The sequence below is a fragment of the Varroa jacobsoni genome, unplaced genomic scaffold (genome assembly GCF_002532875.2).
Source record: "Varroa jacobsoni isolate VJ856 unplaced genomic scaffold, vjacob_1.0 scaffold_175, whole genome shotgun sequence".
Lineage (NCBI taxonomy): Eukaryota > Metazoa > Arthropoda > Arachnida > Mesostigmata > Varroidae > Varroa > Varroa jacobsoni.
In genome coordinates, this window is record NW_019213077.1 from 6,927 (window position 1) to 22,614 (window position 15,688).

The 15,688-nt window shown below is 38.4% G+C and overlaps 1 protein-coding gene and 2 long non-coding RNA genes across 8 annotated transcripts in view; 2 read left to right on the forward strand and 1 right to left on the reverse strand.

The window, feature by feature from the left end:
* Positions 1 to 1,467, forward strand: part of Ttc19 (tetratricopeptide repeat domain 19) — a 2,770-nt gene extending 1,303 nt beyond the window's left edge. For both annotated transcript variants that reach the window (XM_022852437.2, XM_022852432.1), the window contains one exon: positions 102 to 1,467. In XM_022852437.2, the coding sequence (XP_022708172.1) occupies positions 102 to 1,065 (964 nt within the window). In that variant the 3' untranslated portion in view covers positions 1,066 to 1,467. The remainder of the gene's footprint in view (positions 1 to 101) is intronic.
* Positions 1,468 to 1,545: 78 nt separating this feature from the next.
* LOC111271584 (uncharacterized) lies at positions 1,546 to 14,863 on the reverse strand. The gene is made up of 3 exons (XR_002686958.2): positions 14,774 to 14,863; positions 12,694 to 13,209; positions 1,546 to 5,459 (listed from the first exon to the last, which is right to left on the reverse strand). It is a non-coding gene; the product is annotated as an uncharacterized LOC111271584 (long non-coding RNA).
* A 68-nt stretch (positions 14,864 to 14,931) lies between these two features.
* LOC111271573 (uncharacterized) overlaps positions 14,932 to 15,688 on the forward strand; it is a 9,282-nt gene continuing 8,525 nt past the window's right edge. For 2 of the 5 annotated variants that reach the window (XR_015315365.1, XR_015315361.1), the window contains exon 1: positions 14,932 to 15,367. This is a non-coding gene — a long non-coding RNA (uncharacterized LOC111271573). The remainder of the gene's footprint in view (positions 15,368 to 15,688) is intronic. The other 3 variants (XR_002686941.2, XR_015315363.1, XR_002686942.2) reach the window with 3 other exon arrangements.

Consider the following 15,688-nt stretch of genomic DNA (forward strand, 5'->3'; position numbering starts at 1 on the left):
ATTAACGTTAAAATCCTTTTGAAATCAATTGCAACCTATGTGGCTGATGGGCTATCCTGCAGATCTTTTGATTGGCTGTATATTGGCTTTTTATGTTGTAGGCAATTTATCGCGACACCACCGCTACGTTTGGGAGGAATCTTGGCATTTCTTGGCTTAGAATCGAAGGACAAAGATGAGGAAGATTCAGTTGTTACCACGATCAAACGTGGGATTCTTGCTTTTCAGCGTAAGGACTACAAGAAAGCTGAGCGTATGCTTCATTTGGCGCTGAAAATGAGTCAGGAACGAATGGATACTCAGGCGGAAACGTATTGTTTCGATCTTCTGGCTGACATAGCTCTGGCGCACGGTGATCTCGACAAGGCTGAAAAACTTTATGTTGAGGTTATGCGACGGTTGATCATATCGGGAACAGCTAAAGACGATAACGCCATTATTGAGATTTCAGCTAAGCTTGCTAATGTCTTTAGCAAACGCCATGATGATAAAAAAGCGGAACAAGGTTACCAGTTTTGCATCGATACGCAGGAAAAGAAATTAGGCGAGCTTATTAAAAACTTCAATAACGTGTCGTTTACCCCTGAAGAAAAGAATTCGGTTGCCCTCTGGGGCATGTGCATGGACTGGTACTCAAAACACCTCATCTCTCGAGGAAAATATGCATATGCACGAAGTTTACTTTCGCAGTCCCTTGAGGTTTCACGAAAGATATTCGGCGAGAGTCACGAACAGACCCTAGTGGTTAAGAATGATCTTGCTCTTGTTAATACCATGCTCAAGGACTACAAAGAGAGCATTCGAATTCTTGAAGAAATTATCGGTCTTGACAGCGTAGAGCAATCCGAAGATTTGCCAGCGTTTTTATGTAATTTGGGAGAAAACTATATAAAAAATGGAGATTTCGACAAAGCGCAAGAGTGCTGTGAGCGTGCCAAGGAACTTGCGAAGAAACAGAACAATGAGATGGCAATTGAGGTAGCTGAGTCCTGTCTGGGAGAGATACAGCAGAAACGCAAAGAGTCCTCCAGAGACAAAAATGCGACTAGCAATGGTCGGAAGTAAAAACATATAATGACAACGACAACTGCAGGCTGTGAAGCTAAATGTTAGCCACAGTCGAGTTCTAGGTTAAATTTGATGGCCTAAGGTAAAACGGTAATGATTTTGAAAGCTTATTGAGTAAAAGATTTATATACTATAAATGTTACAGTCGGTACTCTAAGTACATTAAGCAATGAATTGGCGTTTTATTTTCAATTTCTAGTATGAATATACTTTTTCAAAACATTATACCTCGTATTTCTAGAGCTATAATTAATTAAAGCTTTCATGAAGAAAATTAAAAGCTCTAGATTCTGCTTCAGTTTTATACATGTTTTATGAGCTTGTAAGATCCACAGTGTTAGTGGATTTCTGTAAACGGACAACAATGAGAATTTCTAAATAAATATTTTTTTCTTTTTAGTTTTCAGCATTATTAATCGTTCAATAATCATTCATCGTATATGGACAAGTCCTCGGGACCATAACTTTCTGCTATAGCATTAAGGACTTTCCTCAATTAGGACTCTAACTGAAGTGGGTCTTCCTGAACTTTTTCTAACAGATTTGTAAAATAGCATAAAAACCATAAAAGCAACCTGTTAGTCTTAATAATACCCTATTTTTCTTAGTTTTTTATTTTCCTGATTATTGATATATAGCAATGATATTTGTCAATAGTGAGATTTGGACCACAGTGGCATGCCTGATAGTTGTGATTACCATAATAATATACTTGAAGAGATACGCATTAGCCGCCCAGACCGCTGTGCTTTCATGGGTGAACATTTATAATTAAATCAAGTAGTTATAAAAGTAAAACTCATCAGTATTACCATGCATGAGTTTATGTCAGACCGTTAACAAAATAGTCTGGCTTCTTGAAATTATACAGCTGAAAATTTCGTCAGGATGCTAAAAAAGTGCCATACTGTGCATTGTCTTCGACGAATTAAGGTTAAGCTGTTCAGCTATCTTCTACCATTTAAGGGAAAAAAATTTCCTCATAGTATGGGGAAATATCTAAGAGCCGTGTATATTCTAACCCTGATATGCAATCGACCGACCTTAGTCAAAATAACAAAGTGGTTCTATTATTAATAATAATATTATAGCGGTTTTTGGAGGCTTGAGTTTAATATAATGAGGGCGATATTGATTTATGTTCTAAATAGGTGCGTTTTGCATTCTCTTAATAGTAGCCTTACCGAAACTGCTTTCTTCTTCAGAACTATCGTTCCAAAAAAAAACACTGATTTGATGGGTTACTATAGAATGGACGATTTAAACTCGTATTCTCAGAGATAAAACCTGCCTTCAAGATTTTATGATGACACAAATCTTTACTTTTATCGGAAAATTCGAAAATTTACGTACTCTGCATAACCGTTTTGATAATATATATATTTTTTTAATAACTGGGAATTTACGGAACAAACAGATATGTAAGTAGTACATTATTTTTCTTTGGGGAGTTACGACATTAATACAGGTTCTCAGACAGTTTCGCAGTGCCGAACTGTGAGCGCTCTAGCTGGTCGGGCTTAGAACCTCTCTGTAGGGTAAAGCTTATCCTAATTCTGTCCTCAAGTAGCTGGACGAACAGCACAACTGTTTAGCCGTATTTGGCGATGGTGGTAAACCGGCTCGAAACTACGCGGGACGTTCTCATGGTGAAGAGAGATTCGCAAGCTCGCTTCTTCAGCGAGACTTCGAAGTATACCTGCTTTAAAGCTTTGCAGAAGCCATTGAACTCTGTTCTTTAAGTTATTTTCTTCGAATGATTATCCTCGGATTAATACCAGATGAGACACAAAAAGCTCCTTTGCAATCGCGAATCAACTATATGTAAGTTAGGGCAACATCAGCAGAGACGTCAATGCGATGCAGCCGAAAGGCAATTGAAACACGAATCAAAATCGGCTTGAGATTAGGGCCGGCTAGCAAATAGGCGCTGGCCAAAATCTGATAGGACATCGGCAAATGAACAGTCTAAAATAGAAAAATATCATTTATCATTCTTGACTACGGTAAAGCTGCTTACAAAGTTTAGTAAGGTACTAACTTTCCCGTCTGTTCTCTTCAAGAAAAGCCACTGTTGCCATGAGAGCATATTGCTATAATGGTGTAGTAAACTACGACACTTAAATACTAGAAAATGGTATGGTACTTTGCGACTGGATTGGACACTGTTTATATTTGGCCGTCATCTGGCAACAGCGGTGAGCAGTGCTGTCTCCGTTTCTTCATAACCCATAAACATAACCCATTGTTACCATAAACTCAGTCTTTAGCAATCAGGTGATCGATTTTGATCATTTCCCGCTCCAAGAGTGCGAATATATGTAATACTGATAAGAGCCCATAAGTACTACTGGGATGAAGTCTGGAGCGACTTTGCCGAAAAAGTGCTATCAGCCATTGGATATAGTGCTTAAGGAACGTGATGCTTGCTTAACGGCAGTATTGGAAAGAAGACTTGAAACATTTAAACCAAACATTAGATGATAGATATAGATTAGATGGATAGATTAGATAGATAGATTAGATAGATAGATGCTACCAAAGTCGAAAAAGATACGAATGTCTCGTAAAATAGGTGGGATTTGAGGACAGCCTGAGTCGAGCCAATGGGTGTAGTAAATTTAAGTCATTCCAGTAGCCGTGGCTCCAGCTCTATTTGTTCGAATAATCAAGCCGCCATCTTACTACAGTTCCGACGGCAAGCCCTGGTCGACAATGCTCTCCGAGACATTATTTTGTATGTTACTCAATTTCGGCGTATGAATTAACAGTACAAATGCAAGCCGTAGGTACAAGCTCAATAAATTTGTCTTTGTGTAGTTCCTGCCCGCCTCGGTTAGCTCACTTGTGGTACTTGGTTCGTAAAACGAACGAGAGTGCCATCATTGAAAACTAGCGCGAAAAATTATAACATTGTCTTGTGTAATCACAACATAATTGAAATATCGACGTATTTGAATAAGCTTCTGTATGTAATTGATGAATAAACTCAATTTCCTTTTTGACAGAAGTTATTTCAAAGAGCCAGAGAGAAAGGATCTTGTTCAATTTATTATATATTATGTGCTCAAGAAGCGGTGCATAGCGATGGTAGATCTTACATTTGCTATTTAAATTGAACCATAGTTTAAATATCAATTTTTCCCTTTTCTATCATTTTATATTACGCTTCACATGCTCTTTCGTGTGCACAAAAATTAAGCGTATAGAGAGTTAAGTGCGTAAAACACGTGAAACTTAATTGAAACATTACATATTTATGCGGTGAATCAATATTTTGAGTGATTTTCAAATGTCAAGAGTTTTTTTCTAAACTTGGCAGATATTATTATTAGTACGGTTGTTAATTAAAACATTTACTGTTTTGTGTCAACGATGTATACTGTTATTTTTTTGTCGCCACCCGATAACGTCAACCTTGCGAGCAGCATTTGGTAGAGCTGCATGTGCATGGGCCATTCCGTCTTTTCTAGCAAGGAAAAAACAATATTTCAGACGTTGAGCGTTTTTGCAATTTCAGTTGCTGGATTTACAAATCTCAAATAATAGGGCCATTCACATGATGCAAACAATTCCTTAGTTTCGCTAGACAGGACCCAATTATTTGGAGTTTAAGTAAACCTGTATGATTGATATCATCATTTCTCATTAAGTGGGCAGATAAAAAAGTTGTATTTGAGTTTGACCCTTGCCCTAGCTGGCTTGGCGCGATGGTATGAAGCATCGGTGAGATGCTTTATAGTGATTCCCATATCCTCACCTCTGACAAATAACCACACCTTGTGGGGCTTACTCAGATACTTTCGATTTTCTTCGAAAAATAACTGGATCACTGTAAGCCCCTTAGGCCACGGGACGGAAGAGTACTTGACGAATATATTGCTGTAGTTTTTCTCCCTTTTGCGGCAATGATTATTGAAGTGAATGCTGGCCTATCTAGTCTTACCATTTCTATTCTAATTTTAGTCAGAAGGTAGTAAACAGTCGATAAATAATAAGAAGTACGTTTGCTAATTAGTAATCACTGCTTCTAGTACACATCAATGAAATATTTATATTGCGGAAAAACACTACCCTACAATATTGTTTACTACACAAACAATGGGTCAACGTATGGAAACATCTTTCAGTCCTAATGAACAGTGAAAGAAACATAACGGCTGGCGTAAAGTAGGAGAAATGTTCTTCTTTTGACTCCGTATTCCGCCCATAACGGCACATATACTACAGTACTTCCGCTTCGCGTTAGAACATCTCAGATTCGATCGTGATCCGCTTACATTGGGACCAATGATGTCCACGATATTGTTATCGTTCCTCGTTTCAGTGCCTGTTTCTCTCGTGTAACCTATTACATTTATCCGCTGATTTATCTTCGCCGGGCAACGATTCTGCAAGCAATTTATTTATATTACTGACAATGGTTATTGGCGGAATGACGTTCAAGGAGCCTGTTTTTCGATTCCCCACACGCACTAAATCATTCAGCTGGGTAATTACAATTGACTAAATAGCAAGGCGTTCGTGCCAGTCTTTGGTGCAATCGAATACACCTTAATTTTTAAATGGCATCCATAGAATTTGGCAGTTCTTTGTTTTTAAAAAAACATAAATATTAAGTAAACTTTATTGAAAAAAAAATTCTGTTTTTCATCTTGTTTTGCTTGAGCCCAATTGTATTACACCTGCCTGCATGCTTTAACCGTGGGACTTTCGTTGTAAGCGAATCGATGAATTTTTACTTATCTATCTAAAAAAACAATGTATATCTAAATGTGTATGAATTGTATCCAACTTCAGCTCCCTTTTAGACAAAATCGTATTTCCATACGGATCGTATTCTTTATCGATTCCAACTTCGAATTTTAGAATGTCACGTCCGTAGATCCAATACAAGCAAGCTATCTGAATCTCTAGCAGTGGATTATACATCGCGATACTGCCATTTACTTAGATATTGAATCAGGCTACCCAGCAATTACACTTTTAAGCAACCAAGAGCACGATAAGGCTGCCGTAACAATTCTTCAGTGCTACAGGGGGACTGGAGTTGTGAACTGGGCGTGAAACTTGAGTTTGTTTAGTGAGTAACCTTTGGAAAACTGCGAGATCAGCACCCTTGACTCATTTCTTAACTCCGCTTAGAATCAGTTCGTATACTGTGCTAATGGTGTAAAGGAGGATCGGCACTTGTTGATGCGAGCGTTCCCAGCAAACTGCGCGCTATACGTTATGGGGGCACCGTCCAGCTATACTAGCTTACTAAATTTCGCAGTCGATTTCCTACGATATTGCTTTTCCGGTGTACAATATTATCTATTATAAATGGTCCACTCTTAAGATCCTCTCGGAAGAGCATCATTTTACTAGGTCTACTTTTGACATGAGATAAATGTTCGTGATAGAACTTATCAACGACTCAAGGACTCAAAGTACAAGAAATTTGAAAATGGCAATCAGATGTACGCCGGGGCTGCCATAAAGAAATAGAGAACACCGTCATGTCTTGTGCTAATTCTATGTCTCTAATAATTCTAAGATTTTGCGGCTATAGCCCTCTTTACAAGGTACTATCGAATCTGATAGCCTTTTCGTAGGTTGTAATGATGTAGCTAAATCATCTGCTTCTTTTTTCTCGAAAGCAAATTCGAGTATGGCAGCCTAGTTAGATGCATCACTACTACATGCCTTGACGCTCCTCCTAGAACGCTCTCTTTTCCAATTTCTTATACGTTACCAAAAAACTAGATATTTCTATTAAAGCGGATTTCACTGGCTACTATTTCCCAGCAAACATTTACGCACCACCCCATAAAGAACCTATGTTTTCCGACTTCTTTTTTGTGCGGCATTGTTTAAGACACACAGAATACATCGTCAGTTAAAGGAACGAGTACTCTAAAACAAACCGATACTCAAACTACGGGCCGATAAGTAGGACTTATTTCTGCGCGGTTTTTTTGAAAAATGTTTGAAAAGATCTTAGACCTCACTTATCAAACATACTTTTTTCGCCTTAAACTTGCCACATGCTTTTTTCGCTTACGTAACTCTGTAAGTTCATCACCCATTCATTTAATGGGTAAACACCTCTTTTGTGACTTTTATCTATATCGCAAAATTGTTTGACACCATCTTGCAGAATGTTTTTTTTTTAAGTCTTCTTCTGCTATTTACAATCGATTCGCATCTTAATCGATAACTGCTTCCGAATTGTACGCACCCATAATACGGCCTCGAATAACCATTTAATAGTGAGCTTCTCCAAGGTTCGGTTCCAAGCTCTTCATTTAATCTTCGTTCTGCCACTTCAAGCGCCTCATCGTTTCCCTCGTATGCTATATGACGTTAAACGTTTTTTCCTAACTTATTGCTTATTTTATTTAATACTATTTTAGACTTGCTTATTTTAGACTTTACCAAGCGGACGCAGTTTGCATTACTCCGCACGACGCTTCTTAAAACTATACTTATGTGTTACGTTTATTATTACGTTAATACTGTAATAATTGTAAAGCATCTTAATTTAGTTTAAGGATCTCATCGACTGCTCTAGATGTCATTAGACAGAATAGCTTTTATTCGCACGGATTTTCAGCTTCGTTAAAGACACGCACGATATATACTGGTCGACCGTAGTCTATAATGGACCATCGATAAAATCTATGTGACCGGGTCTCTGAGATCTCAACCTTCTTTTTCTGTTTATGAATTGTGCCTTGTTCAAGGGTATTGTGTGTTACTTTTACGTCAGTCATCTTACGATGAAGCGTTCTGCTCGCTAGTCCCAGCGTTGACATGTCCGGTTCAGGTTTGACTATCGACCATGTCACTAGCTTGTGTTTTTGCTGGAAACTGTGCATTTAGTTATTTAGCCCTAAGTGGTCTTGAAACCGCTGCTCCATATCATGATGTTGCCATTTGCGCTCCTCTCTATTTAATGAACAGCAGTATTCATCAACGGAAAAGCCTAGTCAGTCACACGACACAATAGCTTTCCCCTGCATCAAACACTTGCATCGAAGTCTTTCCCACAAGTAACTAGTTTACCAGTATAAGAAGAATGAAGAATACATAAAGTTACGCAATTTCAGAACCGAACACGCACATCTTATTGCGTTCGTAGTAGTCGTGCCTAAAAACTTCGGATTTGTGAGGCTCTAGGGGACAAGCGTCGCCAGAGAAAAAATACTCCTATTTGACGTGAGCTTAGCTAGCATGCTTTAGATTTGTCTAACATGGCCAACATAGCATCTAAAATATGATTGGTAATTAGTATTAGGGTATAATTGTTAGGGATAGAAAAAACACGCTGGCCGAACCAAACACTTTAACATCTACTTCTGGTAGAAATGTATTATGATATTGTCATATTCTACTTATGATTCACCTAGTTATTAAAAAAAAAAAAAAAATATATATATATATATATATTGTATCCAGTGTGCGGCAAGCGCATTTATGTCATGTCGCAGCTTAAACACTTACCGATTTTATTCCTTGTCGACTATACGTCTAAAGGCGCATATGGAAACAGACATAAGCAACACTCTACTTGATTTTCTTACTGGCCATGCAAGTTATGTTGCAGGTGCCGCATATACAATAAATCAAACATGAATAGATGATCCACGCCTTAAAGGAGTTACTTTGGAGTTGGCCTTGTCACTTCTCTTCTAGAGCAAGAAGCAAGAATCTATGTTGTGCTATATTTTTATTTACTTACTTGATAGATCTTATAGAGATCATATGCACAGAAAAAGCACCGCACACTAGTAAAAAAAGCAAGATCTGCGATCATAGTAGATCCTTACACAGATGTTCTAAGGAAGATTTCGTGCGTCTATTTAGAAAGGCAAATTAAAAACTAACAGGAAGATACAAGAATTTACCAATCTTCATTTTTCCCTATTTGTAGTATAAATATGTTTGGGGACCTTGTGTCGAAATGATACACTAAGAATAGAAAACCGTGTGCGGTGTGTGTATTGTTTTTTCCTTTCAGTAGTGAGTACATTAATTTGATAGTCCATATATGGCACTGATGAAGTAATGAAGCTTCTGAGATTAAGGACACAAGTCAAGGACATATTAATTCGCAATTATCGCTTAAGCTTATGGAAACGATAGATATCTATAAATAGAATTTTTGCGTTTCTTCCTGCAATTCTATATTAATAATAATAATAATGATGATGATGGCTATTATTTTTTTCAGTATTATTTCGTGCAGTCGATCGAATCGCCTCAGCAATCGAATTTTCATTTTCTTTTTTTTTTTTTTTTAATATTGGGCACGTCAGTAGCAGGTCAAGGACCTCAGCAGTAGGATATCAAAGTTCTACTTACCACTGTAATAATTTCATACTTTAAGATTCGGAACTTCAATCTATCGTATGCTCTCAAGTTTTCTATGCAGGCACGTTTCGTCCGCGCCATTACGATGGGAAGAGTTGATAGGGAAGCTACAAGAGCTTCACGTTTGCATAGCTATGTAAATACAGGTTGCGCACAAATTTGTGCAGTAACGAGGCGGCTCGTTAAAATAGGTAATTTCTATTTTGCCAAAAGTACGACGATATTTATATTCCAACGAGAAGACGTATTTTATATATATATATATATATATATATATATGAAAAGTATCTTGCATTTAAATAGAATTCTGTAAATTTCCTACCTTCCAGTGACTTGATAGCGATTTGTGCGGTATTTCCTCACTCTATGAATATTTCGTTAGGGGCTTCCTAACAAAATTAATATTTACAGAAGTGAAGATACTACCTATAGAAATTAGTCAAATGAAAAATTAAATGAGTACTCACGTAGACATTGGGAGCCGATATATATATTATTAGCAGTCGGTACGTGTCATTTCGTGCCTGGTCAAATGACTGATATAACTATCTTTAATTTTACCCAGTAAAATAACCAGCAATAAAAACTTCATTGGCGAAATTCATTGCCCTTCTTAAAACAGCTTCCGGTGAACACTGCTCACTCAAATTGTGTATTTGAAAACATTGATTCAAGAGCGACAATGCTTCCAACTGTCCAAGGCTCTTGGGCCCTGTGAATAGGCGGTCAATAGGGACAGAGTCAACATAGAGGAAACTTTAACTATCGTTTACCTCAAACTATTTATTCATAGGCGAAGAATCTGGCAAGGTACTTAATATTATTTATCTGCATGAGTCTGCTTGGAGAACATTATTTGTTGTACAGAGGATGCACCGGCATAACCAACGTTCCGGATTGAAGCTATTTTACAAAACGGCTAGTAGAATTTATTTTAAGTGCTACTATTCTGCATCTCTGCTCGTTGGGCTCGCGCCGACGGTAATCCACTCTACTACCTGAAATGAGGCGACACTCATTTCCCCTAGATCCCTTTTGCGCTGAAAACCTCGGTACAGGAAACAACACAGGAATAGCTCAACAAAAGGTGATGGCTAATTCTAATTTGCGCTGCCAATACTCACCTCCATATTCCCCGGCTCCTCCACCTCCTCTGCTCGTTACCTACAACCAAGACCGCTAGAGCCCCTTCCTCCGCTGCTTCGACCTCCCACTCCGCCGTAAGCCCAACCTCTATAACCGCCTCCTCCATCTCTTATCCCGTCGCCTTCATAACCGCTGTAGATGGGCACAGCATAAACAGTAATGTATGACTTCTTTTTTTTCTTGGAAAACTTTTCCCCTTCTTCGCTTTTTTGATTCTCTTCGATTTGTTCGCACCGCCGCCTCTACTTCCGTCCCCATAGCCGCCCATTGCCCGGCTGTATCCGGGCATGCTGTAGCGATCGCATAGCCATAATTACTACCAGGCGGCAGCATCATTCCGCCGCTACCTCCTGAACCGCCATTACCGCCTGCGCCTTTGCCTCGGCCCCCATAGCCCCTAGAACCGCCTGCGCGTACACTTACGCTCCCATAGACGCCCATCCCTGAGCCGCTGTAGGTCTCTCCGTAGACTAGAGCGGCAAGGAAATAATTAAAAGCACATTTTTTATAAGGAAGCTTTTGTTGGCTTATTGCCATATCGATATTAAGAGATAGTTCATTTGACTGAAAAACATATAAGACGGGCATGTATAGCAAACATTAGTATATTCGATGATAGAAATGATGATTCGATGATAGTATTAATTAATCTATTTTTTTCCAAAAAGATGGCTCCGAAGTCATCTATCTCAGACAATATGAGTCGCGTCGGACCGGCGTTGGCGTTATTCGAAAGCCAAGATCTGGTCGCAGCAGATCTGCAGCTAAAATTGTTGTAAATATATAGGGCGCCTAAAAGACGAGTGAAATTTGAGTAAAACTTTACTATATTTTACGATTTTATTACGACAATAGTAGAAACACCGGCCAGGCCCACAGGGAAATTTATGCTCTTCATGGCTGAGTGGTGGTGCGTTATCGCAAGAAACGCCTAAACATGGTACTGTTTTGCAAATTTCGATGCGAAAGACTATACTCGTAATGGTTGATCAAAAATGTTAATAGAACTTAAGCTAGTAAAACTTGAGCAAAATCTACACGTGAGTAGCCATGATACCGTCTAAGCGGGAACTGAACACCCATCATCAAGCAGACTTGAACCAGTCAAAGGAAACCGGCTCCAAAAAGAGAGCTCGATGTTTGGATAGTAACCAATTGACGCAGTGTTTCTATTTACGAAAGTTAACAAAAATGCAAAAAAAGTCAAGCAACTTCTAAGATGGTCGATCACACACATGTGCTGAGAAATATGTTGCACACGATAAGAATGCACAGGTACAAAAACATAATACAAACTGTGTACAGGTAATCTGTGACACATCCTAAACTGGTACGATATTGGTGTGTGTATTTGTGCAGTAAGCAAGGAATCGTGCTGGCGCCTGACAAAACAACTGATTCCAACCTCTGTTATAAACAAATAGCAAGATTGCAAGAAGTCATTGAAACAAATCTATTTGAATTAGTGATCAGGAAAAAACATTGTCTTCCGATCCTTATCCGGCAAAAATGGGAAAAAACTTAAATGCTAAAATTTAATGCGTCTCACCTATAGCTCAGGTCTTTTAACAGTAGACTACTACAATTTGTATCGGTTTTTACATAGCTACTTCAATGGTGTTAATTTAGTTTTGATGTAGGGACAGCAAAACCCCCAGTTTTCATCCAGGAACCAAGCCAGGAAGTTCTACAGTGATGGGATCATGGTGGCGTCTATTTAGTTCAGTAGTAACTCTATTATTTCTATAATTTAAAAAGTGATTATATAGATTTCGGTATAAAAGCAGTCAATACTTTTTCGACAACCAAATATACTTATATATCCAAAATCAATAAGTTACATTGTGTGCTTCATACCGATGGTTTTGTACTATGATGTTGACTCCTTTGATACAGATCTACTGTATAGTGGAGTATTACACATTTACTATTCATACTTGTTTTTATTTTCATAGTCGTCATCCTGCTTCTAATCAATCAGAACAACAATACAAGAAAAAAAAAATAATAAAAATGCTACATTAAACAATTGTCTAAACATTTTTAACAAAGTGATCAATGACTGAAAGGTTTAGGGCTTTCCTTCTTACCTACCTAGGTAACCTGAATGTGTTGTCTTACTTTTTTATCCTCTTTTTTAAGGAGCTTATCAAGTTCGGCCTTTATATCCACTTCAAGTGTGTCGTTGTCCGCAGCGATAAGACGGAATAACATAACGACAAGCAGTCGTAGTATTCTTATCAGTTCTTGCCGCGAAAAAAAATTGGTCACGATGCGTCTGCGGCAAAATCATACCTTTACCTAGCCAGTAGCCGCGTATATTGACGAGCCCGACTAACCGTACATGGTTTCAGACATTATTTTATTTTTGCGCGGATCTATCCATTTCAATCCAACGGATTTCCAAACATCCGCATAGTCAGATCTCGTTTCCTCCATAAACCTCAGACTATGAACCTATTGAACGAAGAAACATATTTGCCTAGCCAAGCTCAGGACCTGCGGCAGGTGACGAAGCCACAAAGGATTAACTTCATATTTACACTTCGTTTGCCGCCTAATTACAGTCGACCCGAGTTATTGGCTGTAACAAAGATCGGCTGGTTCTACGGTCGCTTAGGTCGCATAGTTTCGTACCTGTAACCAGCCAATAAATAATCAATTAAAATTAATAACCAGCCATCCTGGTTGGGGCATTAGTTTCACAAATTGACGAGCAGTTAAGGCTTTTTACTTTACAGGACGTCAGGTTCGCTAATTACACTTTTTCGTATATTCTCGTTCGTTTCCTTATCATAAGAGCAAAAGTTGAGGATGACCAAAGGTATCATAGAGAACTTTGTGCTATGGGGAAATTGATTTTTATCAAACCAGTTTGCTACTGTTAAATGGACTATAAACAGTAGTTATTCAGCTAAAGCACATAAAGAGACCTAGTACGCAGGTCTATAGTTAAAAAGATAGTATCGCACCGATATTTTTTTGATGAATCTATGTGGCAACGCTCCCTTCCTTCTGCTACATTCAGACTGATCCAAGCCGCACAAAGGAAGAAAGCTCATTGCGAAACGTCGTATTGACTGACGAATTTCACGAAGCCCCACTTAAAACGGAACGTATTTTACATAAAGTCTACAGTAGTACTATCACAATTAGTTTGAGACAGATTCACCCTACGTCTTTTATTTGGTCGTTGATTAAAAGACACACTGAATAGATTGAAATTATCGAATGAGGCCAAAAAAGCAAAAAATGAAATTTTGACTTAGACAATTTGCCTTTGTAACCAACATCACCTTCATACAGCTTGCGTGCTTATCTACATGGTATCATAACCTAGCTAATACCTACTATAAGCGAACTAGTAGTAAGTTGCAAAGAAAAAATATTCCTTCCTCTTTCATAAATAACTATGTTCATTAAAAGGTATAGAAATTTGGCCAATATTTACCCGTTTTGACACAAGCATCGACAATGTAAAGTATCAACAGTATATTTAAACAGTAGACTATCGTGACTACAATGTGAGCCAGCGGACAGATGTTTTTCTTAAAAGTTAATAAAAAAAAACGATTTTTTTTTTTATATTTCGTTGTTCAAAGTCGTTGGTAGCAGCTATGCATTTGCTCAATGCATAGTAGTTAATTTGGATCTTCTAAGTTTTTTTGACTTTGTTACCTTGAAATTGTCTCATTCGAGTCTCAGAAATTCAGTCGACTCCTAGATACAAACCTTTTATCCTAAGCTTCCTCTATCCATTTTGCGTCTCGCATACAAAATGTTCACGAAGAAATATGGAAACAACACACTCAGTGCGAAACAGATTTTTAAAAATGCTATTGATCTCAGATAACTAATTAGAGGATTACTGATTTGTTACAACAAAAGTTACCAAGTGATATTTTTTATGAAGTAGAAGGCGTTATATCGTTTCGTCGGTTCCCACAATTGCTTATGAATACTCGATGGTCAGAGTTTTACGTCCGGCGCATACCCGTCAAGTATTTTATCAGACGGCTAGCTCCCGGCACGAAACAAAGTACGTCTATAACCGGGTTTGTATCCACACACAGGGACCACTTATACCTATGATTCGCAGGCAACTACGTTACCCAGTAGGCTATCACAGGGACTACAGATACTGAGCGCTCATCATTTAGAAAGGGTTAGGTCACCGTATAATACGGCTTCAGTTACTCACAAGTAACAAGTTCGAATCACAGACGTAGTTGCACGCGACGACTACAGACGTCAGTACGTAACGCCATGATTCGAGTCAGCATCATCAGATTGTTCGAAGTTCTGACGCGGAAAGGGGAGAGGGCTTTCATGACAAGTAGGAAAACTGTCAACACGTCAACAATGTCAGAGGAACACGCGCGGAGGTTGTGTGGCTGAAATGTCTATTAAGACGTAAGATTTAGAAGTTGTCAGAAATGCTCTAGGCTAAAAATTGACCAGGGGCGGAATGCTCATGTAAGGTAATGTGAGGTATAGCACGTTTGCAGCACGTTTTATGGAACACCAGTCAGATGATCCCAAATAGACCGACCATTCAATAATCTCCAGCCGAAACGTTAAGCTATATGGGAGTTGTCATGGAGAAGGCTTGTATCTCAAGTTGAAGCCAACAGTTCAATAGCTGTACAGCTTATGCCACGAAACGGAGTGAATCTTTGTGTTCATCTTGAAGTTCTGTCATATTGTTACCGTCAGCTTATGTATTGAATCGAGCTACCTAAATGGATCTGTTGGAAACCGACTTCATGCCACCAAGCCTCCAGATCGGGTTGATGTAAGTACAGAAATGGTGGCACAGAGAGAAAGAGATGAGCGCTGTATACAAATGACGTGTCAAGTAGTGGCAGAATAATATAAGATAAATAGTTTATCGAGACGAGGGGGATACCTTATAGTGAAATTATAATTAGTACCTTCATAGGTAGCTAAAGATACACTTATCGTAATACTTGAAAAATCAAACTCAATGAAATAAATGCTACATTCTTTTACCTAATCTGATTTATCTCGGTCTGCGGACAGTATTTATAGGTGTCCCTGATTCATCCATCTTGCTTCTAATCATCACCTATGTAGCGTGGGATTATATTTAAAA